This window comes from Dipodomys spectabilis, unplaced genomic scaffold, assembly GCF_019054845.1.
Source record: "Dipodomys spectabilis isolate Male_0828 unplaced genomic scaffold, ASM1905484v1 ptg000231l, whole genome shotgun sequence".
In the NCBI taxonomy this organism is placed as follows: Eukaryota; Metazoa; Chordata; class Mammalia; order Rodentia; family Heteromyidae; genus Dipodomys; species Dipodomys spectabilis.
In genome coordinates, this window is record NW_024870908.1 from 3,266,638 (window position 1) to 3,289,877 (window position 23,240).

At 43.5% G+C, this 23,240-nt stretch overlaps 1 protein-coding gene across 2 annotated transcripts; it reads right to left on the reverse strand.

Moving 5' to 3' along the window:
* Nucleotides 1-8,084: 8,084 nt before the first annotated feature.
* On the reverse strand, nt 8,085-10,813 carry LOC122123873 (60S ribosomal protein L39-like). 2 transcript variants are annotated; one of them, XM_042698409.1, is made up of 2 exons: nt 10,721-10,813; nt 8,085-8,489 (listed from the first exon to the last, which is right to left on the reverse strand). In XM_042698409.1, exon 2 carries the CDS (start codon nt 8,447-8,449, stop codon nt 8,294-8,296), a length of 156 nt encoding a protein of 51 aa, XP_042554343.1. In that variant the 5' UTR covers nt 8,450-8,489; nt 10,721-10,813; the 3' UTR covers nt 8,085-8,293. The 2 variants fall into 2 exon arrangements, with proteins under 2 accessions (XP_042554343.1, XP_042554344.1); XM_042698410.1 differs by lacking the exon at nt 10,721-10,813 and adding an exon at nt 10,412-10,482.
* Nucleotides 10,814-23,240: the final 12,427 nt, after the last annotated feature.

Below are 23,240 nucleotides of genomic sequence, written 5' to 3' on the forward strand. Positions count from 1 at the left end.
GCCTGGCTGGGGCCTGGACCGGACCCCGCAGACCCTGGCGGGACGGGGCCTGGCTGGGGCCTGGCTGGGGCCTGGACCGGACCCCGCAGACCCTGGCGGGACGGGGCCTGGCTGGGGCCCCGCCGGTGCTCCGGGAATGTTGACCGTTGGTGGGGGGGGAGTTAAGCCACGCCTCCCGCTTGTGTTTGGTCTTTTTACTGGATCATTGGAGAAGGTCCCCAGACTCTTCTTGCCTACGCTTGGCTTCGAACTAAGATCCTCCAGGGCTTGCGCAGCTAGAACCGCAGGAAAGGACCCCTCGGCCCGGCTTGCTCTGGTTGCTTTTTTCAGTCTGCTAATGTCCACGGATGCCTGAATTTGGATCCTCCTCCTCCTCCTCACACTTCTGCCGTAGCTCGCATCACAGGTTTCCCACTTGGTTGAAATGGGAGTCTCTGGAATTTTTTTCCAGGGCTAGCTGTAAGGTCCGCTCCTGGATGGCGAGCAGACTCCACCCTCCTCCCAGCAAAGTCTCCACCCAGTGCCTGCGTTACCTAGGGAACTGGGACACCTGGAAGAGGGCACATCTGAATTTGATGTGGCCACACCCTTCTCGGCCCATACCCTAGATAAGGCCTAGCGCAGGCCCAGATGCTCTCTCTCTGCAATTTTCTAGCTCTTTCCTTCTCTTTCCCAGCTCCTTTCTCTTTTCTAGCTCTCTCTGCTCTCTCCTCTCTCTCTGCTCTCTCTCTGTTCTTTTCTAGCTCTTCTCTCTCTCCCAGCTCTCCCAGCTCTCTTTCCCAGGCCTCTCCCTACGGCATGGAGGACCAAGATGGCCTGGTGCCAGCCAGAACGATGAATAAATCTACCCCTTACCTGAATACCACTGCGTGGTGCTGTTCTTATTCGGCCACCTCTTTTTAAAAACCTAACACTAGCCTGGAACTCTGTTCCTCCTAATCTCAGTTTCCTGCCTACCTTGGATTACAGAGAGGAGCAGTGGTGCCCTCCTATTTCCTTTTCCTTCCCTTCCCCTCCCTTCTCCTCCCCTCCCTTCCCCTCTTCCCCTCCCCTCCCCTCCCCTCTTCCCCTCCCTTCCCTTCCCTTCCCTTCCCTCCCCTTCCCTCCCCTTCCCTTCCCTTCCCTTCCCTTCCCTTCCCTTCCCTTCCCTTCCCTTCCCTCCCCTCCCCTCCCCTCCCCTCCCCTTCCCTTCCCTTTTTCCTTTTTTCTCTTTTTATTTTTTGCCAGTCTTGGTGCTTGAACTCAGAGCCTGGGCACTTTCCCCTCCTTCCCTTTCTTTTTTGCTTCATTTTGCTCAAGGCTAGCACTCTGCCACTAAAGCCACATTGCCACTTTTCCAGCTTTTTCTGTTTATGTGGTATAGATGAATGCCACATTCCTAGCCCCCCTTTGTTATTATTATTATTATTATCATCATCATCAAAGTCTATATGTAATCCAGGCTGACCTGGAACTTGAAAATTAGCTCAGGCTGTCTTCAAACTTGAGATGCCTTAGCCTCCCAATTGTTCTCCTAGCTGCACCCAGCTTGGAGAATTATTTTGAGTATAATTTTTTTTGGGGGGGAGGGAGGGTGGGCTGTCCTGGGGCTTGAACTCAGGGCCTGGGTACTGTCCCAGAGCTTCTTTTGCTCAAGGCTAGTGCTCTACCACTTGAGCTGCAGCACCACTTCTGCCTTTTTCTGTTTATGTGGTATTGAGAAATGGAACCCAGAGCTTCATGCATGCTAGGCAAGCACTCTACCACCAAACCACATTCCCAGCCCCCATTGTGAGTATAATTAATGGTTATATACAGGATTGCTTAAGAAAGTGGTGTGGATATTGATAAATTTGAAGCCAGATAAGGAATCTGGACTTAATTCAGTCAACAGTGAGTAATTTACCCTTGGGCAGTGTTGTGTGTATTTAGGGTAATGTATTTATAAGTTTACTAATCATAATTTACTGAGATAGCATTATTGCTCATCAGGTCTGTCATGAGCAGTAGTTTTCACTTCTGCATTTGAAGTTGGGCAATCTATATTCAGTCTGGCTGGGTCACTTACTGGCCACGTTGTCTGTAATAAATTACATCACTTTTCAGTCACAATAATCTTGTTATGCACCCACGAGTCCTTAACACCTCTGCCAGAAGGATTAGCTGGAAAACACTGATGCAAGGGCAAAAGCTTTATTTTTATGCAGAGGTACAGGAAGGCCATGCGGGTTGGGAAGACGGGTCCTGAAGATTCCAGAGTACAAGCAGTTTCCCTCTTTTCTACCCTCCCTGCCCAGCCTTCCTGGTCATGGGAAGGAAATTCATGCGCTTACATGCTTCATGCTTCTTCCTGTGCTGTAATATCTCAACTTAGTTCCCCATTGAGGAGTGTGCATTTTACTCTTAAGAATAATTTTTTTTTTTTTTTTGTCGGTCGTGGGGCTTGAACTCTGGGCCTGGGCGCTGTCCCTCAGCTCTTCAGCTCAAGGCGAGCGCTCTACCACTTGAGCTACAGCGCAACTTCCTCTTAAGAATAAATTAAGACTTACTTTTGAGAAAGCTTTTTTCAGGCATACATCCTGCTTTAAAAGAAGTCCCAAATGTGCCCTAACTTTTGGGTGAACTTCTAAGCATTCTTTTTTTTTTTTTTTGTCGGTCGTGGGGCTTGAACTCTGGGACTAAGCATTCTTTTCATGCTTGAGGAGACTAACAACACAGTCTTAACCAGTTTGGGGGTAGGGGCAGATACTTGTTCAAACTCTACTGTATGTCTTAATAGGCTGTTCATTTGCAATTCTGTCTCTAAAACCAGTATAAGATCAATAAGTAAATTTCTATTATTTAAGCACTTACTTGATTCTGGTAACTTATTGTAACTTACACAAAGTCTACCTTTTAACATTTTTATTTTTTGGTGCGAGGCTCATGTGAACTAAGCAGGTGCTGTAGCAAGGGGGGGTGTGTGTAAGAAAATGGAAAAAGGGGCTGGGAAGGTGGCTCAGTGGTAGAGTGCTTGCCTTGCATGCATGAGGCCCTGGGTTCGATTCCTCAGCACCACATAAACAAAAAAAGCCTGAAGTGGTGCTGTGGCTGAAGTGGTAGAGTGCTCACCTTGAGCTGAAGAACTGAGGGACAACAGCACCCAGACCCAGAGTTCAAGCCCCACGACTGACGAAAGAAAGAAAGAATATGGAAAAAGGCTGGGCATGGTGGCTCACAACTGTAATCTCTGCTACTGGTAAGCAGAGATTGGGAGGATGGAACATTTAAGGCTAGCCCAGGCAAAAAGTTAGTGAAACCCAATTTCAGCCAATAAGCCTACCATCACATCTCTTGGGGAGGCATAATTGAAAAGACCACCCAAGCAAACTCCACTCCTCCCCCAAATCCTACCCGGGAAATTAAAGCAAAAGGGATGGGGAATGGCTCAAGTAGTAGGTAATATACCTGTTTAGTAAGCATGAGGCCATCAGTTCAAACCCCAGAACAGGAAAAGCAAATATCCCCAAGTGAAAAGTAGACACTTTCATGTACATTTCTTAATAGTACACATTTCATGTATAGTAGCTATTGCTATTAAAATTTATAAGGCTAAGCCTATGTGTAATCTTGTGTGTGTGTGTGTCTGTGTGTCTGTGTGTTTTGTTTTTTTCTTGGTCGTGGGCCTTGATCTCTTTACTTAGGCGCTGTCCCTCAGCTCTTCAGCTCAAGGCAAGCTCTACCACGTAAACCACAGGGCCACTTCCAGTTTCTGGTGGTTTATTGGAGATAAGAGTCTCATGGACTTTCCTGTCCTTGCTGGCTTTGAACCACAATCCTCAGATCTTAGCCTCCTGAGTAGCTAGGATTACAGGTGTGAGCCAGTGGGCCAAATCTTTTATATCATTTTTTTCTTTGTTACAGTTCTGGGGTTTGCACTTAAGGCCTGCTTCCTGAGCCATACATCCAACCCATTTTGCTTCGTTACTGTTTGAAGAGGATCTTCTGTTTATGTCTGTATTGGTCTGAATAGCGATCCTCCTATTTACTCTGCCCAAGTAGCTGGATGAAAGACGCCTACGCCAATAAGCCCAGTTTTTGCCCCATCTGACATTATTGAACTTTGGTCCTCTTAATCTTAGCCTTTTCAATAGTTAGGATTATACATGTACTACTATTTTGTCTGGCTTTTTCTAGCTTTTTGTGTTAGAATATCTTTGTCCAATAACAATAGACAGAATTTGGACTCCCAAGATCCTATAGTATTCTGTCATGATTATTCTAGATTACATGGCAAATTGGACTTTGCAAATGGTTACAAATCAGCTAGCCTTAAAAAGCAGAGATTAGGTTGGATTTTCTAGGTGAATACAATGTAATCGTGAACTTATCATGAGGCTAAGGACGCATCAGATATATCCAACAGAAAACTGATAGGGATTCAAAGCAATAAGACTCAACTTTTGTGGACAGTTGTTTGATGATAGGCACATAGAAATCATGAAAAGGAAGTAAATTGTCATTGAGATCCAAAGTTTTTTCTTTGAATCAGTTGTTGGCTGGTGTCTTGAGGTCAGCCATCTGAAAATTGTTAAGCAGAATTCCCAGCCAAGTCTACTCTTTTTCTGGTGGTATTGAGGATGGAACTCCAGGCCTTTTGCCTGCTCAGTTGGTATTCTGCCACCTGAGCCACACCCCAGCCAGGCTTTTCTGCTGATTATTTTCTTGGTGGAATCCCACAAACTTTTCTTCTTGGACTAGTTTCAAATTGCTATCCTCTAGATCTCAGCCTCCAACTTGACTAGGATTACTGGTGTGAGCTCCTGGTGACCAGCTGTGTCTACTTCTCATAGAACGGTGAAATAACAAGCAGCGTTTGTTCTTTTTCCAGATAGTGGCAAAAGAACCCAAGTCCTTCCCTTACTAGCCTGGTTTTCCCTCATACTTTAGCCACACCCAAGCCTTTTTGGCTTTTTCAGATAGTCTTCATGCTTTTGCCACGAGTAGGACTCGGACCTCTTCTACCGCCTTTGCCTTTGCTAGGATGACAGGCAGCTGGGATTCCTGCCTTATTGATGGAGGTGTTACTGTGGCCTCAAACAACCACCTTTTAGAGTTCCTCCATTCAAGGAGTTGAGTAGGTGTGCATCACCTTGCCCAGCAGTGTATATAAGCACTTAATTCTCTGTACCTAAATATCATGAGATTTTCAAGTATCTGGAGTGGCTTGTTTTTTATTTCACAATTGGGATCGTGCCAGTGTCTTGTGCAGGGTAGACAAGACTACCTCCCTCATGAGAAGTGATCTAGTTTGTGTTTAAATCTTAATTTCTCAGTGATGGCAGGGAGGGAATGAGAGGGAAAGAGGGAACAGCTTACACTAAGCAAAAGGAAAGAAATGTACGTTATCACCCGATATGGAAGAAATAGCATTGTCAAAGTTCATAGAATTCATAAACATTATAGGCCATAATAATGACAATTTGCCTTGTGAAGGTTAAAATGTGTTTATGACTTTTAAGACTCATTATCTCACAATACTGTGAAATTTGTGAAAGTTATGTCATTAATGTCAATAAAAAATTATTTTAAAATAAAAGCAAAAGAAAATTATAAACCTTAATTTCTCCATTCTTCCATTTCCTCACTGAAACATAACCCTTACAACTATATGAACAATATAAAGTGCCAAATGTTTTTCTTTTCATATAGCCAAGTCTGGCCTCTCACTCACAATCTTCTTGTATGAGACTCTTAAGTGGCTTATGAGCATTGTAGGAACAATAATTTAGGCACAAGTACTTACAAGAATGCTTGACCTATAGTGCTTCATAAAACTTTCTTTTTTTACAACTACTATTAGAAATATAATAAAGAGCACTTTCCCATAATCACTAAATTCGCATTTCTATTCTCTGGTACATAATGGATACTCCTTTTTTAAGTTCATAAAATGAAAATGAACTTGTCCACAAAGCTATTGAGTATACCATTTATTATATACCTTTCTCCACTACATATCAAAACACATTTTTTTGAGGGCACGTGTACAGGAATTTGAACTTAGGGCTTCAAGTAAGCTGGGTTTGCTTACTTGACTTGCATGCTCCTTTGAGCCGTGCATGCCTTCAGTCCAGAATTGAATTTTAGAGCAGGAGAAAGTACAACATAATTACTAATGAGTTCACTATGACAGGACAAATATCAGCGTAAATGTGCTTTTCAAAGTGGTTATTATGGTTAAATTTCGTGTTAAGTTGGCAGGACTGTTACCCATGTTGTTGAATGTGAGTATGGATACTTTGGTGAAGCTGAGTACTGTGGATGTTGGCAAGTAATTTTAAAGTTATCCTCAGTAATGCAGGTCAGTCTCGGCATTAAGGACAAGTTTTCCCAGGGTAAAAGGAGTTCTGCTTCCAAATTGTAACATATTTTCCCTAACATTCTATCCTGTTACTGTGCCCAACAGATCTCGTTTTTTGTTATTGGTTACAGTCAGGATCTTTATAGCCTAGTTGACCTCAAATTTGCAATTTCTCCTGCTCTAGCAGTGGTTATCGATGTTATCATCCAGGCCTCCCCAATGCTGGTAATATGGCCTAACCCTATCTTTAGATAAACACAGGCCCACCAGGACATTTAATTTGGATTTACTACCTTACCATATTGAATTCAGAAATATAGTAAATAATGGTTCACATTAACTGTTTTGTTTTTAGCAGATGGTACTAAGTTACTAGAATTACTTGTTATAAAATGCCTGATGGATTTTTATCTAAACAAAAAAATTATAGCCTAAAAAAATTGCCTTTGGAGGGCTTCGTCTGTGGTATGCAGACTTAAGACTTGCTCACCTCATGTGATCAGTTGGTTAAGTATTTTATTGGAACAGTCATGCTTATTCTTGCATTATTATCTGCAGCTGCTTTTGTGTTATGACAGAGCTGAATAGTTGCAGTGGGAACCATAGATGAAGAGGCAGCCCACCCCTGAAGATCATGCTGGCTCATGCTTCCACTGGCAATAACTAGGAAAACAAATTACAAAGACCACAAAGGTATTACAAAGCTGGCAAAGCCATGAAAGTTTATTTACAGGAAAGGGGAAAAAAATCCAGAAACATATCAGATAGTTAAGAGCTTTCACTTTCTATCATTTGTTCTGTCATTTGTTCAGTGGTTGGGATATGCTGGTGCACACCTGTATGCACAACTAGGTTAGGTGGATGCAGAGTCAGGATTCTATCTCAAAAAGACATCTCTCAAAAACAAAATATAAACAAAAGGGCTAGGGCATGACTCAAATGGTATAGAGTATTTGCTTAGAATGCCAAAGGCCCTAAATTAAACCCTCAATACCACACACACACTAAAAACAAAGAAAAAAAAATTTGAAAGGTCTTGGCGGATCCAAGAGCAATCACCCAGTATTTCAGATTTGATTTTTGTCCGTCATGGGGCTTTGAACTCTGGGCCTGGACGCTGTCCCTCAGCTCTTCAGCGCAAGGTGAGCACTCTACTGCTTGAGCCACAGCGCCATTTCTGGTTTTCTGGTGGTTAATTTGAATTAAGAGTCTCATGAACTTTCCTGCCCAGGCTGACCTTGAACTTCAATCCTCAGATCTCAGCGTCCTGAGTAACGAGGATTATAGGCATGAACTACCGGCACCCAGCTAGAATTTTTTTTCTAGGATTTTTTTGTTGTTGTTGGTGGTGGTGGTCATAGGGCTTCAACTCAGGGCCTGGGCTATATCCTTGAGCTCTTTTGCTCAAGGCTAGTGCTCTATCACTTTTAGCTATAGCACCAATTCTGAGAAAATACCCATTATTAGCAGTTAAAGTGTAGTGACAATATTATGGAGTCTTGGATGGTCTCAAAGTGACATATTTCTTCTTAAAACATCTGTTAGCTATGTGTAAGTAGTTCACACCTGTAACCTTAGAACTCAGTAGGCTGAAATCGAAGGATTGTGAGTTTGAGGTCAGCCTGGGCTTCATAACAAGACCTGACCTCAAAAAAATACTTTGTTAAGGGATGAGGATATTCCTCAGTGATAGAGCACTTGCCTGGATGTACAATTCCATGGGTTAAATCCAAAGCACCACAAAATAAACAGCAACAGCAGCAACAACCAAAACAATTTTGTTTTATTTTTGCATACAACCAAATTTTTTTCTTTCAAACAAAACTTTCTCCATATTTATTAATCAATCTGCTAGCATGGCACAGAAACAGAGAAATCATATTCCCAACAAAACACGTTCAACTATCAAGACAGTGATGACATTTTCCTCTTGATATGGCAAGATATGTGTGCCATCTCTCCTGCAATTCCTTACAGACCAAGCTTGGTTCGTCTCCAGTGTCTCCTCTTGGAGTTGTATCTGATTTTATTACCAGTTTTCATCTGAATCCACTGTGGAATAGGACGATTTTGCTTTTGCTTCTTGGCCAGGAAACACTTGATCTTGAAAGTCTTGTGAGAAGACATGCTGATGAATGAATTCAAGAGGAGAATGCCAAAAATTTATCTAGTCAAAAAATGAAAACAAGATAGAGGTGATCAACAGAAAACAGTGAAGTGAATCAGGGCAACAAATGAAGCAGAAACTGGGGTTAAAGGTAATTAGGCTAGAAATGACTATAATTGATATGGCCAAAGGAGTCAAGGGTAAAAGGCAACAAGAATGTTTTCTAAAAACCAGAAAGTATCACCAAAGGATTTTAATACATTTAAAAAAAAACTTCCAACTACAGTTCTGGGTGTAGCTTGGTGGTAGATGGTATGCTCACTAGCATGCTTAAACCTTTTTCAGTAGACAGGCACACAAGTCAACTATACCTTAAACAAAAATAAATACTATGAACTTGGCACAGCGATATGTGATCTCAGTCCTAGCAAGTTGGGAGGTTGAGCCAGAGGATTAACTATCTGACAAATTTATGGCCATCTAAAGAAACATGGAAAGGCCTTGTCTCAAAAAAACAAAACAAAGAAACAAGTCACAAGCCAGATGCTAGTGGTTTATGCTTATCATCCTAGCTACTCAGGAGGCTGAGCTCTGAGGATAGTGTTTCAAAGCCAGGCCTAGCAGGAAAGTCTGTGAGACTCTTACCTCCATTAACTACCAAAAAGACACAGTAGAGAGCTGTGCTGCAAATGGTAGGGCACATGCCCTGAGCAAAAAAGCTAAGGGACAGCACCACTAAGGCCTTGGTTTAAGCCCCAATACCACCTCCCATATAAATGAACATTGTTTAAGAAATATTAAGCTAGACCAAAAAAACAAAACTAATTTTGGCTATGTAATTTGAATGATTTAGAGAAGCAACTATATCCGAGATAAGTGTTTCTCTTCTTCCAACTAAAATAGATTCGTTATCAAAAAACAATTAATGGTGTTCTTGGCAACTAAACTTTAAGGAGATAACTGAAAACAGGTGAATGGAGCTGCATATTTATCTGTATCACAAAAGCATTTTCACTCATATGCTGAGCTCAAGATCCACTTCACCTTTCAAAAGGATTTCTGAAAAAGCCAGGAAATGGTGACAAATGTAATGTAAATAGACTACTCCAATGTTCCACTTAAATTAACCGGGAACATCCCACATTCAAAAGGAAGAAAATTAACTTTCATCTTTATTTTTGGCAGAACTGGGACTTGAACTCGGGGCTTCACTTGCTATTAATTGGGCCATTCTTTCAGCTCTTAAACTTCATTTCATAATGAAGGAGTATCCTAGTGTTTATGGACTTATTTTGAAGCCACCACAAATTCATTAATTTTTGTTTTTGTTTTTGTCAGTCCTGGGGCATGAACTCAGGGCCTGGGCACTCACTGTCCCTGAGCTTCTTTTGCTTAAGGCTAGCATGCTCCCAATTGAACCACAGCGCCACTATCTCCAGAACGGTGGAACTGGAGGGGGGGAAAAAAAGGCAGGGAGTGCTGTAATTCCAGCCCAGCACGCTGGAGGCTGAGGCAGGAGGATCTCAATCTAGAGGCTGGACTACACAGGCTAACTTGTTGGAATTTAAGAAAACAAAAGCCATCAGTATTATTAGTGTTCTTTCATTCTCGTTTCTGGTTGTGCAGTCTGTTCCGCTTCTCCATCCACACCGTAAGACAACCACCCAGAATCTTCCGTGTTTAGTCCTCTGTCTCAAAGACCCAGGTCGATTAGAAAAAGTTCTTTGTCCTGGGTAGGTTCTGGGGAATGGGAAGTAGAGAAGGATCCTGAACTGCGACTGTCCACCCTTTACAGACTACAGGGGTTAATGAGCCAGGCAGGGTGGGAACAGCCCGGAGGAAGGGGGGAAAGCGGGGCAGAGGCTCCGAGGCCAGGGGTGGAAGGAAGGGGAAGTAAAGGGAAGAGGAGGGAGGAAGCAGGGGAGGGGCGGGCGGGGGGGGGGAATAAAACACGGAATAAAAACGGGTTTAATCAATTCTACCTGAAGACTACCAGAAAAGCCAGGTGCCGGTCGCTAAGAGCGCGGGAGGCCGCACGTACTGCGAGCGTGGAGGCCGCACGTACTGCGAGCGTGGAGGCCGCACGTACTGCGAGCGTGGAGGCCGCACGTACTGCGAGCGTGGAGGCCGCACGTACTGCGAGCGTCTCCTTCGCTGCGCGCCGGCCCGGGCGGGGCGCCCAGCGGCTCCCACCCGGCCCGCGGGCCTGGCCTCCCCCACCAGCCGGGACCTGAGGCTGGCCGCGGCCCACACCCCGCCGCCACGGCCCGCGGAGTCCAGATCCCACTCACCTGGACCACGGGCGAGCCGGTCCCGCCAAGCAGAGAGACGCAGCGAGGGCAATGGCGGCCACGGGAAGCGCCGTTGGGCCACGCAGCCGCCACAGCAGCGCCAGTACCCGGAAGAGAGCTGCCCACGTGAGCGCGCGCGCGTGCGCACAGCACGTGGCCGCCGGAAGTCCAGTCAGCTGTGAAGAAAGCCGAGCACCTCGGCGGACCCAGGCAAGCGCTCCCCGCCCAGACTCCACGATTGATTGGCCCTGGAGGTAAAGCTTGGTTTTCAGTCCGTGAGCCCGCAATTAACCAGCAAGAAAGGAAGGCGTGGCCCAGCTGGGAAAGCCTCAGTTGAGCCAGCATGCGCAATGCCTGGGGTCCGCACCCCAGTATGGACCAATCAAGCAACCTGTGACTGGGCAGTTCAGGGTGGACGGTCACAGCTCAGTGGTAGAACACGAGCCTGCCATGCCAGGGTCTAAATAAACAAGAATGAGGGGTTAAAATCGAGGACAGAGTCCGCCAGTGACGGGTGGGGAAGGGGGTTGCCCGGGCACTGATTCTGAGCTTCTTCCGCTCAGGGTTAGTGCGCTACCATTTGAGCTACAGCTCTGCTTTCAGGCTTTTGGGTGGTTGATTGGACACCTGAGTCTTCTGGACTTTCCTGCTTGGGCTGGTTTGAAAATTCAGTCATCAGCCGTCAGCCTCCTGATCAGCTAGCTAGGCTTACAAGCACGAGCCTCCTGCACCTGGCTCCATGGCTTTATGCCTCATTGTATTTATAGTGCTGTCTTGGAAATAACTAGTATTTTTTTTAAAAAATATGTTCTCTAGTACAAGGTGTCTGTTAAAAGTAGAGGTAGTGATACAACATCTTATAAAGTTGTGTTAAAATTCACAAGCAGTGTTGTTTAGTTGGGTGTGGTCAGGCCATTCTTCCTCCAACCAAAGGTGCAACATTGTGTTTGTGTAGTTGTTCTGAAAGAGGAAACACAAACAGGAAAAGCTCTATGCCAGTGTGGTGATTCTTAGGGAAGAAGATCTCCCATCCCATGTATATGTAATATATTTACTAGGGCAAACAGAGGACAAACAGTCCCTCCTTCACAACATCAAGTTTTTTCTAGGTGTTAAAAAAAAGTGGCTTATGTATGACAAAAATATAGATTTTAAACTACTATGATTTGTATATTTTGTGGTAAAATTTCTAAGAAAAGTTTTCTGACATTTTGAGCAATATAGGGCAGAACATTGTTTTGCTTTATTTTTGTTTTTTTGGTGCTGTATATGAGGTCTGCTTAGCCAGGATACCTCCATCTTGAGGCTCCTGCCCAAGATTTTGCTAAACATCAGCTCAAAACAGAAAAATACCTTTCTCTTCTCACTTAATATCTGGCCTGATCCCTTGCACCCCAATTGGCCACAGGTGACATTCTGTGCCCAAGGGACTGCAGGCTACATCTTTAGTTACCCCTATAGCAACCCTGAACCTGTACAAATGTCTCCTCACCTCTAGGCACATGTGAACAGCTAGCCCCCCTCCCTCTACCATGACCTATGTGCCTTCCTCTATAAAACCTTAGTCTGTAAGCCGCTGTGGGCTCTAGGTCTTTGCTGGAGGCCCCCTGCTGGAAGCCCCTCCATAGGCTTTCTCCCTAATAAATCTGTGCCGGTTCTGGTGTGGAACCATCTTCTTGCCTATTTTCTGCACTTTTTGGGTTCTAACTAACTGGAATCCAAGGCTCCATGCATGTTAGGCAAACACTACCATTGAGCTAGAGCCCTAACCTATTACATACCATATTAAAAAAAAAAAAAAAAAAAAAACTGGCAGAAAGGGCCGGGCAGGTAGCTCAATGGTAGAGTGCTTGCCTTGCATGCATAAGGCCCTGGGTTTGAGTCCTCAGCACCACATAAGCAGAAAAAGTTGGAAGTGGCACTGTGGTTCAAGTGGTAGAGTGCTAGCCTTGAGCTGAAGAGCTGAGGGACAGTGCCCAGGCCCAGAGTCTAGGCCCTACAACCGACACCCCCCCCCCAAAAAAAAAAAAGCAAACAACAACAACAAACTGGAGGAAAGGAGCTTGAATGTAACAAAATAATGTAACAAAATAATAAGTTGGGAATGCTGATTAGCCTAATGATAGCAGTACAAGCAGTATACATAAAAAATAAAAAGGAAGCTAAAAAAGCACTTTTAAAAATGCTTGCTCAGCTGGGTGCCAGTGGCTCCTGCCTTTAATCCTAGCTACTCAGAAGGCTGATATCTGAGGATTGCAGTTCAAAGCCAGTCTGGACAGAAAAGTCCATGAAACTCTTATCTCCAAAAAACTGGCAAAAACTGGAAGTGGTGCTGTAGTTCAAATAGTAGAGCACTAGCCTTGAGCTGAAGAGCTGAGGGACAGCACCCAGGGCCAGAGTTCAAGCCCCACCCCGACAAAAAAAAAAGGTTAATAATCAAAATACATTTTGTGTTAAGTTCATAGGAAAGATTCTGTTCCAAAAACCAGCTTGAAGTGAAATTTTCAAAATCCCTTTTAAGTATTACAGAGGCTGGTAATCTGCTAGGAGGTTGACAAAAGGGAGAAAAGTAAAATTTGAATGTCAGAATGTTTCCATTTAGAAGACACATAAGATTATAAGCCTTTGTCTGTGCCATTTATTCAGTGTTGCTGTATGTATCAATGGACAAGCTTAAATCCTTATTTGAAACACCAAGTTTTGTTTGCCATTTAGAAGTGCATACCAGATTAGAGACTGTAAAATAGCATTCTTTTAAATACAGTCCTTTGTTCACTCCTAGGCATGATCGTATTTTGGAAGTAGATTTGTTCAGTCTTAGGGCTGAACAAATATTTGTATGTTCACTGGGTGGAAAGGGGCAGGTAAAGAATTGCAGAGGGAAGAGTTCCATAGGGTTGGGTGACTCTGGATTTTTCCCTCAGGTTACTGGGCATTGGAGAACAAACATGTCCTAATGTCCTAGGTAGGTTAGAATTAAAGGCAATAAAGGTAATCATTTGAAATGTGTGGGAGTTTTGGTTTGTTTAGTTTATAGGGAAGGCTGTCTTCAGAGAGCAAGTACTTTCACTTATTACATGGATTTCTAGTAACTAACCAATTTGTAAATTTCTCCTTGGGACAAGAAGGCAGGAACGTCTCTGAGACTCTTTATTTCCAATTAACTACCAAAAAGGCCAGAAGTGAGCTGTGGCTCCAATATTGGCATTGAGAACAAAAACAAAACAAAACCAGACAGCATCTAGGCCCTGAATTTAAGTCCTAGGACAAGCACAACAAACAAAAACAATTTCTCTAGCTTCACCACAATTCATCTCTTTAATAAGCGTATTGAGATAAGTGGCCAGACCTGACATACTGGAACCTCTGGAGTTGGAGAGTTACAACTTCAAAAGTTACACCAGAGGGCATGTCATTATTCACTGTCATTCTGTAGGAGACCATTTGTTGTTGGTTGACATTTTAACCTATGTTTTCCTTTAAGGTCCAGTGCATACTTTAATAGGGCTGTTTACAGTTCTCTGTGGGGTCTTTGTGGGGTCAGAGCACTCTGTTCAGGAATGATCATAAAAGTTGGTGGAAATACATTTAGACATTTTTAGCATCTTACCTGCTCCCCATATTTTGTCATTATTTATTTCAGAAGAACGAGTCCTCCAGGTTTTCCAGGCTGTAGAACATGCAGAAAAGTGATAGTATTTTTCATACACATTGAGATAATGGGGAAAAATTAAATAACGCCTCTAAGTGCTCAGTTGAAACAAACCTGTCATAAAAAAACATCAACAAACTGGGCTCCGGTGACTCATGTAATCTTAGCTACTCAGGAGGTGGAGATCTGAGGATCAAGGTTTGAAGCCAGCGCAGGCAGGAAAGTCTTACCAGACTCTTATCTCCAAATAAACAACAAAGAGACCAAAGTGGAGGTGGCTCGGGAGATGGAGGGGAGGGGGGGGGGGGGGGGGAGATTGAAAAAAGCCCAGGAACTAGGCCCTAAATTCAAGTCCCAAGAATGTCACACAAAAAAAAAAAGGAAAGAAAGAAATTAACAAGAGAAAAGCAATTTATTAACATAGATGACACATATTCCTGGGAAATACCTGGATAATATGTAGTTTTCAAAAGAGATAGCATTGGATGACAGTTTATTTAGAGTTCATTTTAGAGAAGGTATAAGGCAAAGGAAAAAGGGCATTTTTGTTTCTAGAGAGTAATTTATGGAAAGGTTTGTTAGTAAAAGTATATGTAAGTCCTGCCTCCATCCTTCCATCCAGTTCTCAGAAATAAGAAGTATCTCCTTGAAGTTGCCTGCTCTGTCTCTTAAGGACTCTTAGCTGTCCATCTGTCTGTCTTTGGTAGATTAAATACACTTCTTTCAGCGCTTTCTCCCCCCCCCCCCCCCCCCCCCCAATTCACAATTCTCCCCCTTCCTACTTCCTGAGTGGAGATGAGGCCTCTTATCCTTAGGGTGGAGTGGTTGTTAGAATGGTAAGGATCCGCCAAGTGTAAACTGCTAAGTACGTGGTTGACAATACCAGAGATAACATAGCTTTCCTGGGGCCAGGGTTAAGGGAGGTGATACGGTGAAGGGTTGGTTGGGACTGTAGAATATGTAATCTGGAGTGTCGTGGAGGTGTTGATCTAGTATGTGTAGAGTTACTCTGGGCGAGCTTTGGATCCTTGGGTTTGTGTAAAAATGCAGATCTAAGCCAGGCAGGGGTAGCTCACTCCTGTAATCCTAGCTACTCAGGAGACTGAGATTTTAGGATTACAGTTTGAAGCCAACCCAGGCAGAAAAATCCAGGAAACTTTCTAAGCATCCTTCCACTTTTGAGTTTCTGTGTTCAACTCTGTGTTGTCCAGTTTTAACAAGATCATACTAAACTACTTTGACTAGAATCCCTCACATTGACCACTCTTGTTGTCTGTGATAATGTGAAATTACAATCATATGCCTCCTAATGATATTTCATTCACCAAGACTCATCAGGGATCCAAGATGGTTCTTTGAAGGGAAGGACCTAGGTTCTTGACTTCATTGAGAAAAAGAATTTCTGGATGAGTCACAGATTGACAAAATTTTTAGTGCCCAAAGCTAGCACAGGACAGAATATACTCAAAGTAGAGAAATACTGTCCTTTTCTTAAGAACATATATGCATTCCATAGCAGGTGTAGAAGCCTTATCTCTCTATTGGTCTCTAACTTGCATGAGTTTCTCCATTCCAACCATCCGTGTGTGTGTGTGTGTGTGTGTGTGTGTGTGTGTGTGTGTGTGTGTGTGTGTGTGTGTGTGTATGTTAGCCTGGAGCTTGAACTCAGAGCCTAGACACTGTCCCTGAGCATTTTTGCTCAAAGTGAATGCTCTACCACTTGAGCCACAGCTCACTTCTGGCTTTTTGGTGGTTAATTGGAGATAAGCATGTCATGGATTTTCCTGCCCAGGCTGGCTTCGAATACTGATCCTCAGGTCTCAACCTCCTGAGTAAGTAGGATTGATTATAGATGTGAACCACTGGCACTTGGCTTGAACTGGGGTTTTAGTCATTTGCTGTGACAACCTTCCTGGATTGTGTCTTATGTTCTTGAAGCCATTAAGTCTGAGAATCCCAGAAACAGTCTTCTAATTGACATAATTGACACATGAGGTCTTGCCATATGCTTCTTCCTTGAAGATGTTATCCTTGTGCTCAGGAACCATTGATCTTCTATTTTAAGCTTTTAAGAGTCAAAGGAAGGGGCTGGGAAGTTGGCTCAGTGGTAGAGCGCTTGCCTTGCATGCCTGAGGCCCTGAGTTCGATTCCTCAGCACCACATAAGCAAAAAGAAAAAAGCCCGAAGTGGCGCTGTGGCTCAAGTGGTAGAGCGCTAGCCTTGAGCTGAAGAGCTGAGGGACAGCGCCCAGGCCCAGAGTTCAGGCCCCACGACCGGACCCAAAAAAAAAAAAAAAAAAAAAGAGTCAAAGGAAAAAAAAAAACACAAAGCAGTGAAGGTAGTGTGTATAAAATATCTCTGTAATTGTTCCAGGAAACAGGAAACATCCCTAACTATTTTTAGTAAGCAACTGTATATGTGGAAGTCTTTGTTTTGTTATCAAAATATCCTTTCCTTTTCCATGTCCCCTGTTCTAACCAGTCTCAACTCTGTTTACACAGTGGTATCTGACTATGACAACTGAAGAATTCTTCCTGTCTAAAGATGACAGAGCCATCGCATTGCCATAGCATGCTGACTGCATGCTGAGCATGTGCTGTCATGTACACTGAATGCATGCTGTCATGCATGCTGAACTATTACAAGATAGTGGTGATGATACTTGAAAGAAACCAACTGTACTTCCAGTCATTTGAAAGTTCAGGGTGCACAACCATGATACCTGAGTATAAATGATTATGTTTCTTTTCATTATTTTGCTGCACACAATATGTCATGTTACCAGCTACATACATCTCATGTTTTTTTTCCCTCAGTGCTGAAGATCAAGCCGAGGGCCTAGCTATGTTAAGCAAGTGTTCTTTTTTTTTTTTTTTGCAGGGAAGGGCGGGGGTCCTGTCCTGGGGCCTGAACTCTGGGCCTGGGCGCTGTCCCTCAGCTCTTCAGTTCAAGGCTAGCGCTCTACCACTTGAGCCACAGAGCCACTTCCAGCTTTTTTCTTTTTTCTTATGTGGTGCTGAGGAATCAAGCCCAGGGCCTCAGGCATGCAAGGCAAGCACTCTACCACTGAGCCACCTTCCCAGCCCATCATTCTTTTTTTTAAATATAATTTTATTGTTATTGTTAAGGTGTTCTGGGGAGTAATCATTTATTAATCTCATTCTTAATCTCATGTTTGTTTAGCATGACCTTAGGAGCCATATGCTATATTATATGCACAGTTACACACACAATACACACACATATTCTAATCACACACACACACACACACACACACACACACACACACACACACACTCCAAGAGTCTAGATGTGTAGTGGACTATACCATCTAGGTTTGTGTAGGTATACTTTATGATATTCACATATTAATGAAACTGCCTATTGACAGACACATATCACATATCATCAGCTGCTAAATGAGGAAGGCTCCATTGGGGATTCCTGCACTTGCAGAGGAGAAAGATGCTGTACCTTAAACATAGTTAATACCTTCAAAGTTGTCCTTTCTACTTCTTTTAAAAACCAGAGTCTTGGAGGAGGTAACCATGCTAGATAGGAAATGTACTCATTACCTTACTCATGTAACTGTAACCCCTGTGTACAGTATTTTTACAATAAAAACATATATAGAGAGAGAGAGAAAGGGAGAGAGAGAGTGTGTGTGTGTCTTGGCTCGTGCCTGTAATCTTATCTACTCAGGAGGCTGAGATCTGAGGATTGCAGTTTGAAGCCAGCTGGTGAGACTCTTATCTCCAATTAACTACCAGAAAACCGGTAATGGTGCTGTGGCTCAAAGTGGTAGAGTGTTAGCCTTGAGCACGAAGAGGCTTAGGGACAGTGTCTAGGCCCTGAATTTAAGCCCCACAACAGACCAAAATATAAAAATAAAATAAAAATAAAAACTAGAATACTAGGTAATGACTAACTCTAAAGGTTCTAACATGACAGGTCCAGTTTTTTTTTTTTTTTTTTTTCCTCCAAAGAAAGAAAGCAAAAGAAGTGGTTTAAGAAAAAAAAGGAAAGGAATGTAATTAAAATGGTTGTTTTGGGAAGCTGGGAAGGTGGCTCAGTGGTAGAGTGCTCGTCTTGCATGCGTGAGGCCCTGGGTTCAATTCCTCAGCACCACATAAGCAGAAAAAACAGAAGTGGTGCTGTGGCTCAAGTGGTGGAGCACTAGCCTTGAGCTGAAGAGCTGAGGACAGTGCCCAGGCCCAGAGTTCAGGCCCCACAACTGACTAAATAAATAAATAAATGGCTGTTTTGGGAAGATGAGTACCAAGTATTTGAGCCTACCTTTCTGGCACTGACAGAGCTCTCGGTTTAAATAGAAGAATTGGGGTAAGGGTGGAGGTGTGCAGAAGCCATTTTGTTCAAACCACCCAGTCTTAGGTCCCGGTGGCCATTATCTCAGTCCTGCTTCTTGGAGGTGACAGCAGAAGTCCTTGTCACCCAAGGGGACAATCAGATTCACCAGAGATATAAGCCCCCTGCTTGCAGGATTATCTCCTCCCTGCAGGAGTGATCTGCCTGAATAGGCCTACTGTTTATGGAATCCAAGGTGACTTACAGGTTTGGGACAATGAGTCTTCTGGTTGCCATTTTTTCAGGAACATTCCATTCCTGAAAACACAGAGTGAAACACTGACAGTAAAATACTTCAGATACCCTGTCTCTGTGCTTCCAGTCTTGAAGAGGAACCAGAAAGGTTAGGTTGCACTAGTTTTAAGACACACACTCTTTGAATGATTTAACATGCCTATATGCAGAGTTAAGCAACATCTTTTCCAAAGCAAAGGACACAATTAGAAAATGACGTTAGAGAGGCCAGGCTTTCTTCCTGCTTGTAGTTACCCTTTGGGCCCGAGTGAAGAAGCTGCAGTTTTTCAGCAAAAGCAGTTTCTGAGAATCTGTTACATAGTTTTGGCTAAACCTTTTGGAGGAACTTAGGAGGAATCAGGTCACTAAGTTGCTCTGACTTCTTCTTTTAGATAACCTTGAATAAACTTAGTTCATTATAATGCAGAAGAACATACCAAGAAGTTTTTGTGTTCTCCATCTTTCCTTTTGTTCTTGGTGCTATGGATCAGACACACAAGATATCAGATGTGCTAGGCAAATGCTTTACAACTGAACTACATTTCTAGCCATACACGTTTTCTTTTGAACACATGCTCTATGACTTCACACTGAGCATGTGTAGAAATGTGCCCTCCCATACATGTGCTTTTCTGTATGAATATCTCTATAGGATAAGCATTCTGAAGAAAATGTCTGTGCTGCCTTTGTTCCGGGAGAGCTTTATTTTGCAAACAAACCCAATGCTGTCTTTACTTGCAATGAGTAATAGTTCCCTTATCTTCTGCTCATGCTCATTGCATTTACACTCACTAAGAAGAGAACCCATTGCTTTCCATTCCAGTATCTCAGTGTTTTTCCTGTATTTAAATGGCTGCTTGGTGGAATAGGAGAAGCTGAGTTTGTTATTCTCATGTTCTCTGAAGGTCTGATTGTGTTCTTCATCTGCATCATTCACCGCATGATGTCAGATTCTCTGGACTTCATTAATCACGAATGCAGTTAGAAGCCAGTGTCTCATGCCTGTAATCCTTGCTGCTCAGGAGGCTGAGATCTGAGGATTGCGATTCAAGGCCAGCTTGAGAAGGAAAGTCTGTGAGACTCTCATTGAAGTAAGGTGGCTGAACCTAAATAATTTCTTGCAGATATCCTAGTGCCTAGGGAAGAGATAAGGGACTGTCCACCCAGCTCCAAGGCCTAGAGGGGAGACAAGCCATCCTTTGAGGTGCAGATGCCTGGCTCAATGGGGTGAGCTAGGAGGGCTCTGTGGCTCAAGTGGTAGAGCACTAGCCTTGAGTACCAAGAGGCCCAGGCCCTAAATAAAAGCCCAGGACCAGCAAAATAAGAAAAAAGAAAAAAGAATGCAGTTATGTTGGTTATGGTGTCAATAGGCTTTGTTCTCCCATGGCTTCTGCAGGGCTTTGGGCCCATACTTCCCAAGGACAAGGATTCAGCTTGTTCAACATATCCATGTAACCCTGAATCATGTATGCATGTGCTACCTTAGGTAATCCTGCAAGTAACCTAGAGGCTGGGTGCACATGCTCTGCCTTGTGTGGCACATACTTGACATCTGTATTCTAAAGACCCTATTAAAGTATTTAAACTAATAGAGAGTACTGTACTCATTTGCAGTAGTGTGGAGGTTTGTACATAGTTATGTCTCTTAGCTACAATCTCTGGAATCATGCTGTTACTTTTCATTTTAGAACTTGTATAAAAAGGGGCATTTTCAAATGCCTAATGCCACTTTTGTCTAGACGGTGTATAAACAGCCATCACTGAAGGACAGAAGAAAAAGCAATGGGGGTAATACCACTGTGAACAATGAGCTGTTCACAGGGAGGATGGGGGCGGCGGGGGGGGGGTGCTGCTGGTAGGCAGAATGAAGCTGGCATAGCTTTGTGGTCTGTGAGCCTCTGCTGAAATGGGCCAGCCCTCTGTGATGTGTGCTTGCATGTTCATCTACCCAGGGTGGATGAGTCTGGATTCTAGGAGAGAACCAGCACCACAAGTGGTTCTAAGGATGGCAAAGGGAAGAACTGGTGTTCTAGCTGCATGCAAACTGAGCCAGTCATTTGAGAGGGGCTGAAGCATGCTAGTGAAGGATATGTTTTTCTCTACTGCCTCATGGAAAACATCTTATTGGAAATATTCAAATAATTACTTCAGACAAAAACTGAAAATAGCTGCAGTATGGGAACATTCAAAAAGTTATAGATACAAATATCTTCAAGCCAACTTCATGGAGATTTTCTCTGAAGATTAAGAATTTGATTATGGCAGTTTGTTATCTAGTTTCCTAGTTTCTTTTTTGTTGTTGTTTTTTGTTTTTGTTTTTATATGTCATGGGGCTTAAACTCAGGGCCTAGGCCCTGTCCCTGATCTTTTATGCTCAAGGCTAGTGCTCTACCACTTTGAACCATAGCACCACTTCCTGTTTTATGATGCTTAATTGAAGATTAGAGTCTCAGACTTTTCTACTTTGAACCATAATCCTCATGTGACAGCCTCCTGAGTAGCTAGGCTTACAGGCATGAGCCACTAGTGCCTGGCTCCTAGTTCGTTGTGGTATAAAAGAAACTTCAGGTGCTGGGAAGGTGGCTCAGTGGTAGAGTGCTTGCCTTGCATGCATGAAGCCCTGGGTTCAATTCCTCAGCACCACATAAACAGAAAAAGCCAGAAGTGGTGCTGTGGCTCAAGTGGTTGAGCGCTAGCCTTGAGCTGAAGAGCTGAGGGACAGCGCCCAGGCCCAGAGTTCAGGCCCATGATAACCAAAAAAAGAAAGAAAGAAAGAAAGAAACTTCAACACCCAGTGTTAGTGTCTCACTCCTGTAATTCTAGCTACTTAGTAGGCTGAGATATGAGGATCTCTGTTCAAAACTAGCCTGAGCAGAAGAGTCCGTGATACTTCCACATCCTCTTTGTATTGTCCAGTTTTCATAAGAATGTTGCTAAATCAGTTTAGCCAGAATCCCTTGCCCTGATACAGGATGGCATTCCTCATTTCCCACTGGTTTTTCCTAAGACAGCTGATTCCCCTGCCCCGCCTGCCTCAGGAGTCCTGTGGGGTTGGTCTAGGGAGAACTCCTTTCTCCCTGGTGTCTCCTCCCACTCACCCCTACCCTTCTTCTTGGCTACGTACCCCAATTTGTCCATAAGCCGATTTCTACTTTGAGACTCCTTTGCTCTATTGCAATAGTTCCTGAGACTAATCTGACTTTGCCACTTTACTGTATGGCTCGGGTTTTCTTTGACAGAGTTAAATGAGCTAATTTATGAAAAGTACTTAGAATAGTACTGGCACACAGTAAACTCTAATACAGAAGAGTTTTGCTTCAGTTTCCCAAGTAATGGGAGCAAAGATACATCCTTGTCTGTGGGTCTAATAAGCAGCTGCAGATGTAACTTAGGTCTTCCGGTCTTCCGGTCCCCTGCCCCTCAAAATTATTCTTTGTCGGTCATTCAGACCTGCCCCATCACCTTTCCCAGTTCAAGGTCTTTGTTTTCCGTCCTGGCACAGGCTGTGCACATTTACTTCTGCTCTGTAAACAATTTCTCTTTCCCAAAGACACGTGATGGTTTTTAGCTCCTTGTTTCTCTTTCAAGGCCCTTTATCTGTTCCACTCCCTTCTCCCCAAGGCCAACCACATTTGTATCCTCATACATGTGCTTGTTATCGGTTCCCTGGGCAGAGCAGCTGGCCTCTCAATAAAATAGCTCAATTCTCAAGTAGCTTTCAGGAAAGAGAGAGAGTGACAGAAGTGGGGTTCTGAAGAAGATTGAGGCTGAAGAGTCTCCTAGTGAGGCTTTGAAGTGTGGAGTTACTGGGAAGCCAAAGGCTTTAATCGTGGCTGATTGGGTCACAGATTTTTCTTTAATCCCAAAGCTGTCCATTATCTCCCGCTATATACATGCATCTGTAGCTATAGGTACATTTGCACAGAGAAATCAGAATGAACAGAAATTGATCCTTCTGACCATGGTCAGAACCCAGTTCCAGAGATTCTCCTATAATGAGACAAAAACCTTGGCCTCAGCACAGGAATTCATTAGTGACCATTTCAAATGCAGTCTGTAGAAAGATACTCCAAACCCTGCACCATCTAGGCTGGGGATATAGTTCAGTGGTAGAGCATTAAGCTTAGCATGCACAAAGCCTTGGGTTCAATCCCCAGCATCAAACAAACAAACAAGCCAAGATAAGCCTCTCAGGACAAAGCTACTGAGTGACAGCCTTTCATGTTTGCCACCAGGACTCTTTTTAATTGACACCTGACATATTAATGC

Excerpts from the sequence above, each read along its gene's own strand:
- LOC122123873 (XM_042698409.1), bottom strand. The coding sequence starts at position 8,449 with ATGTCTTCTCACAAGACTTTCAAGATCAAGTGTTTCCTGGCCAAGAAG.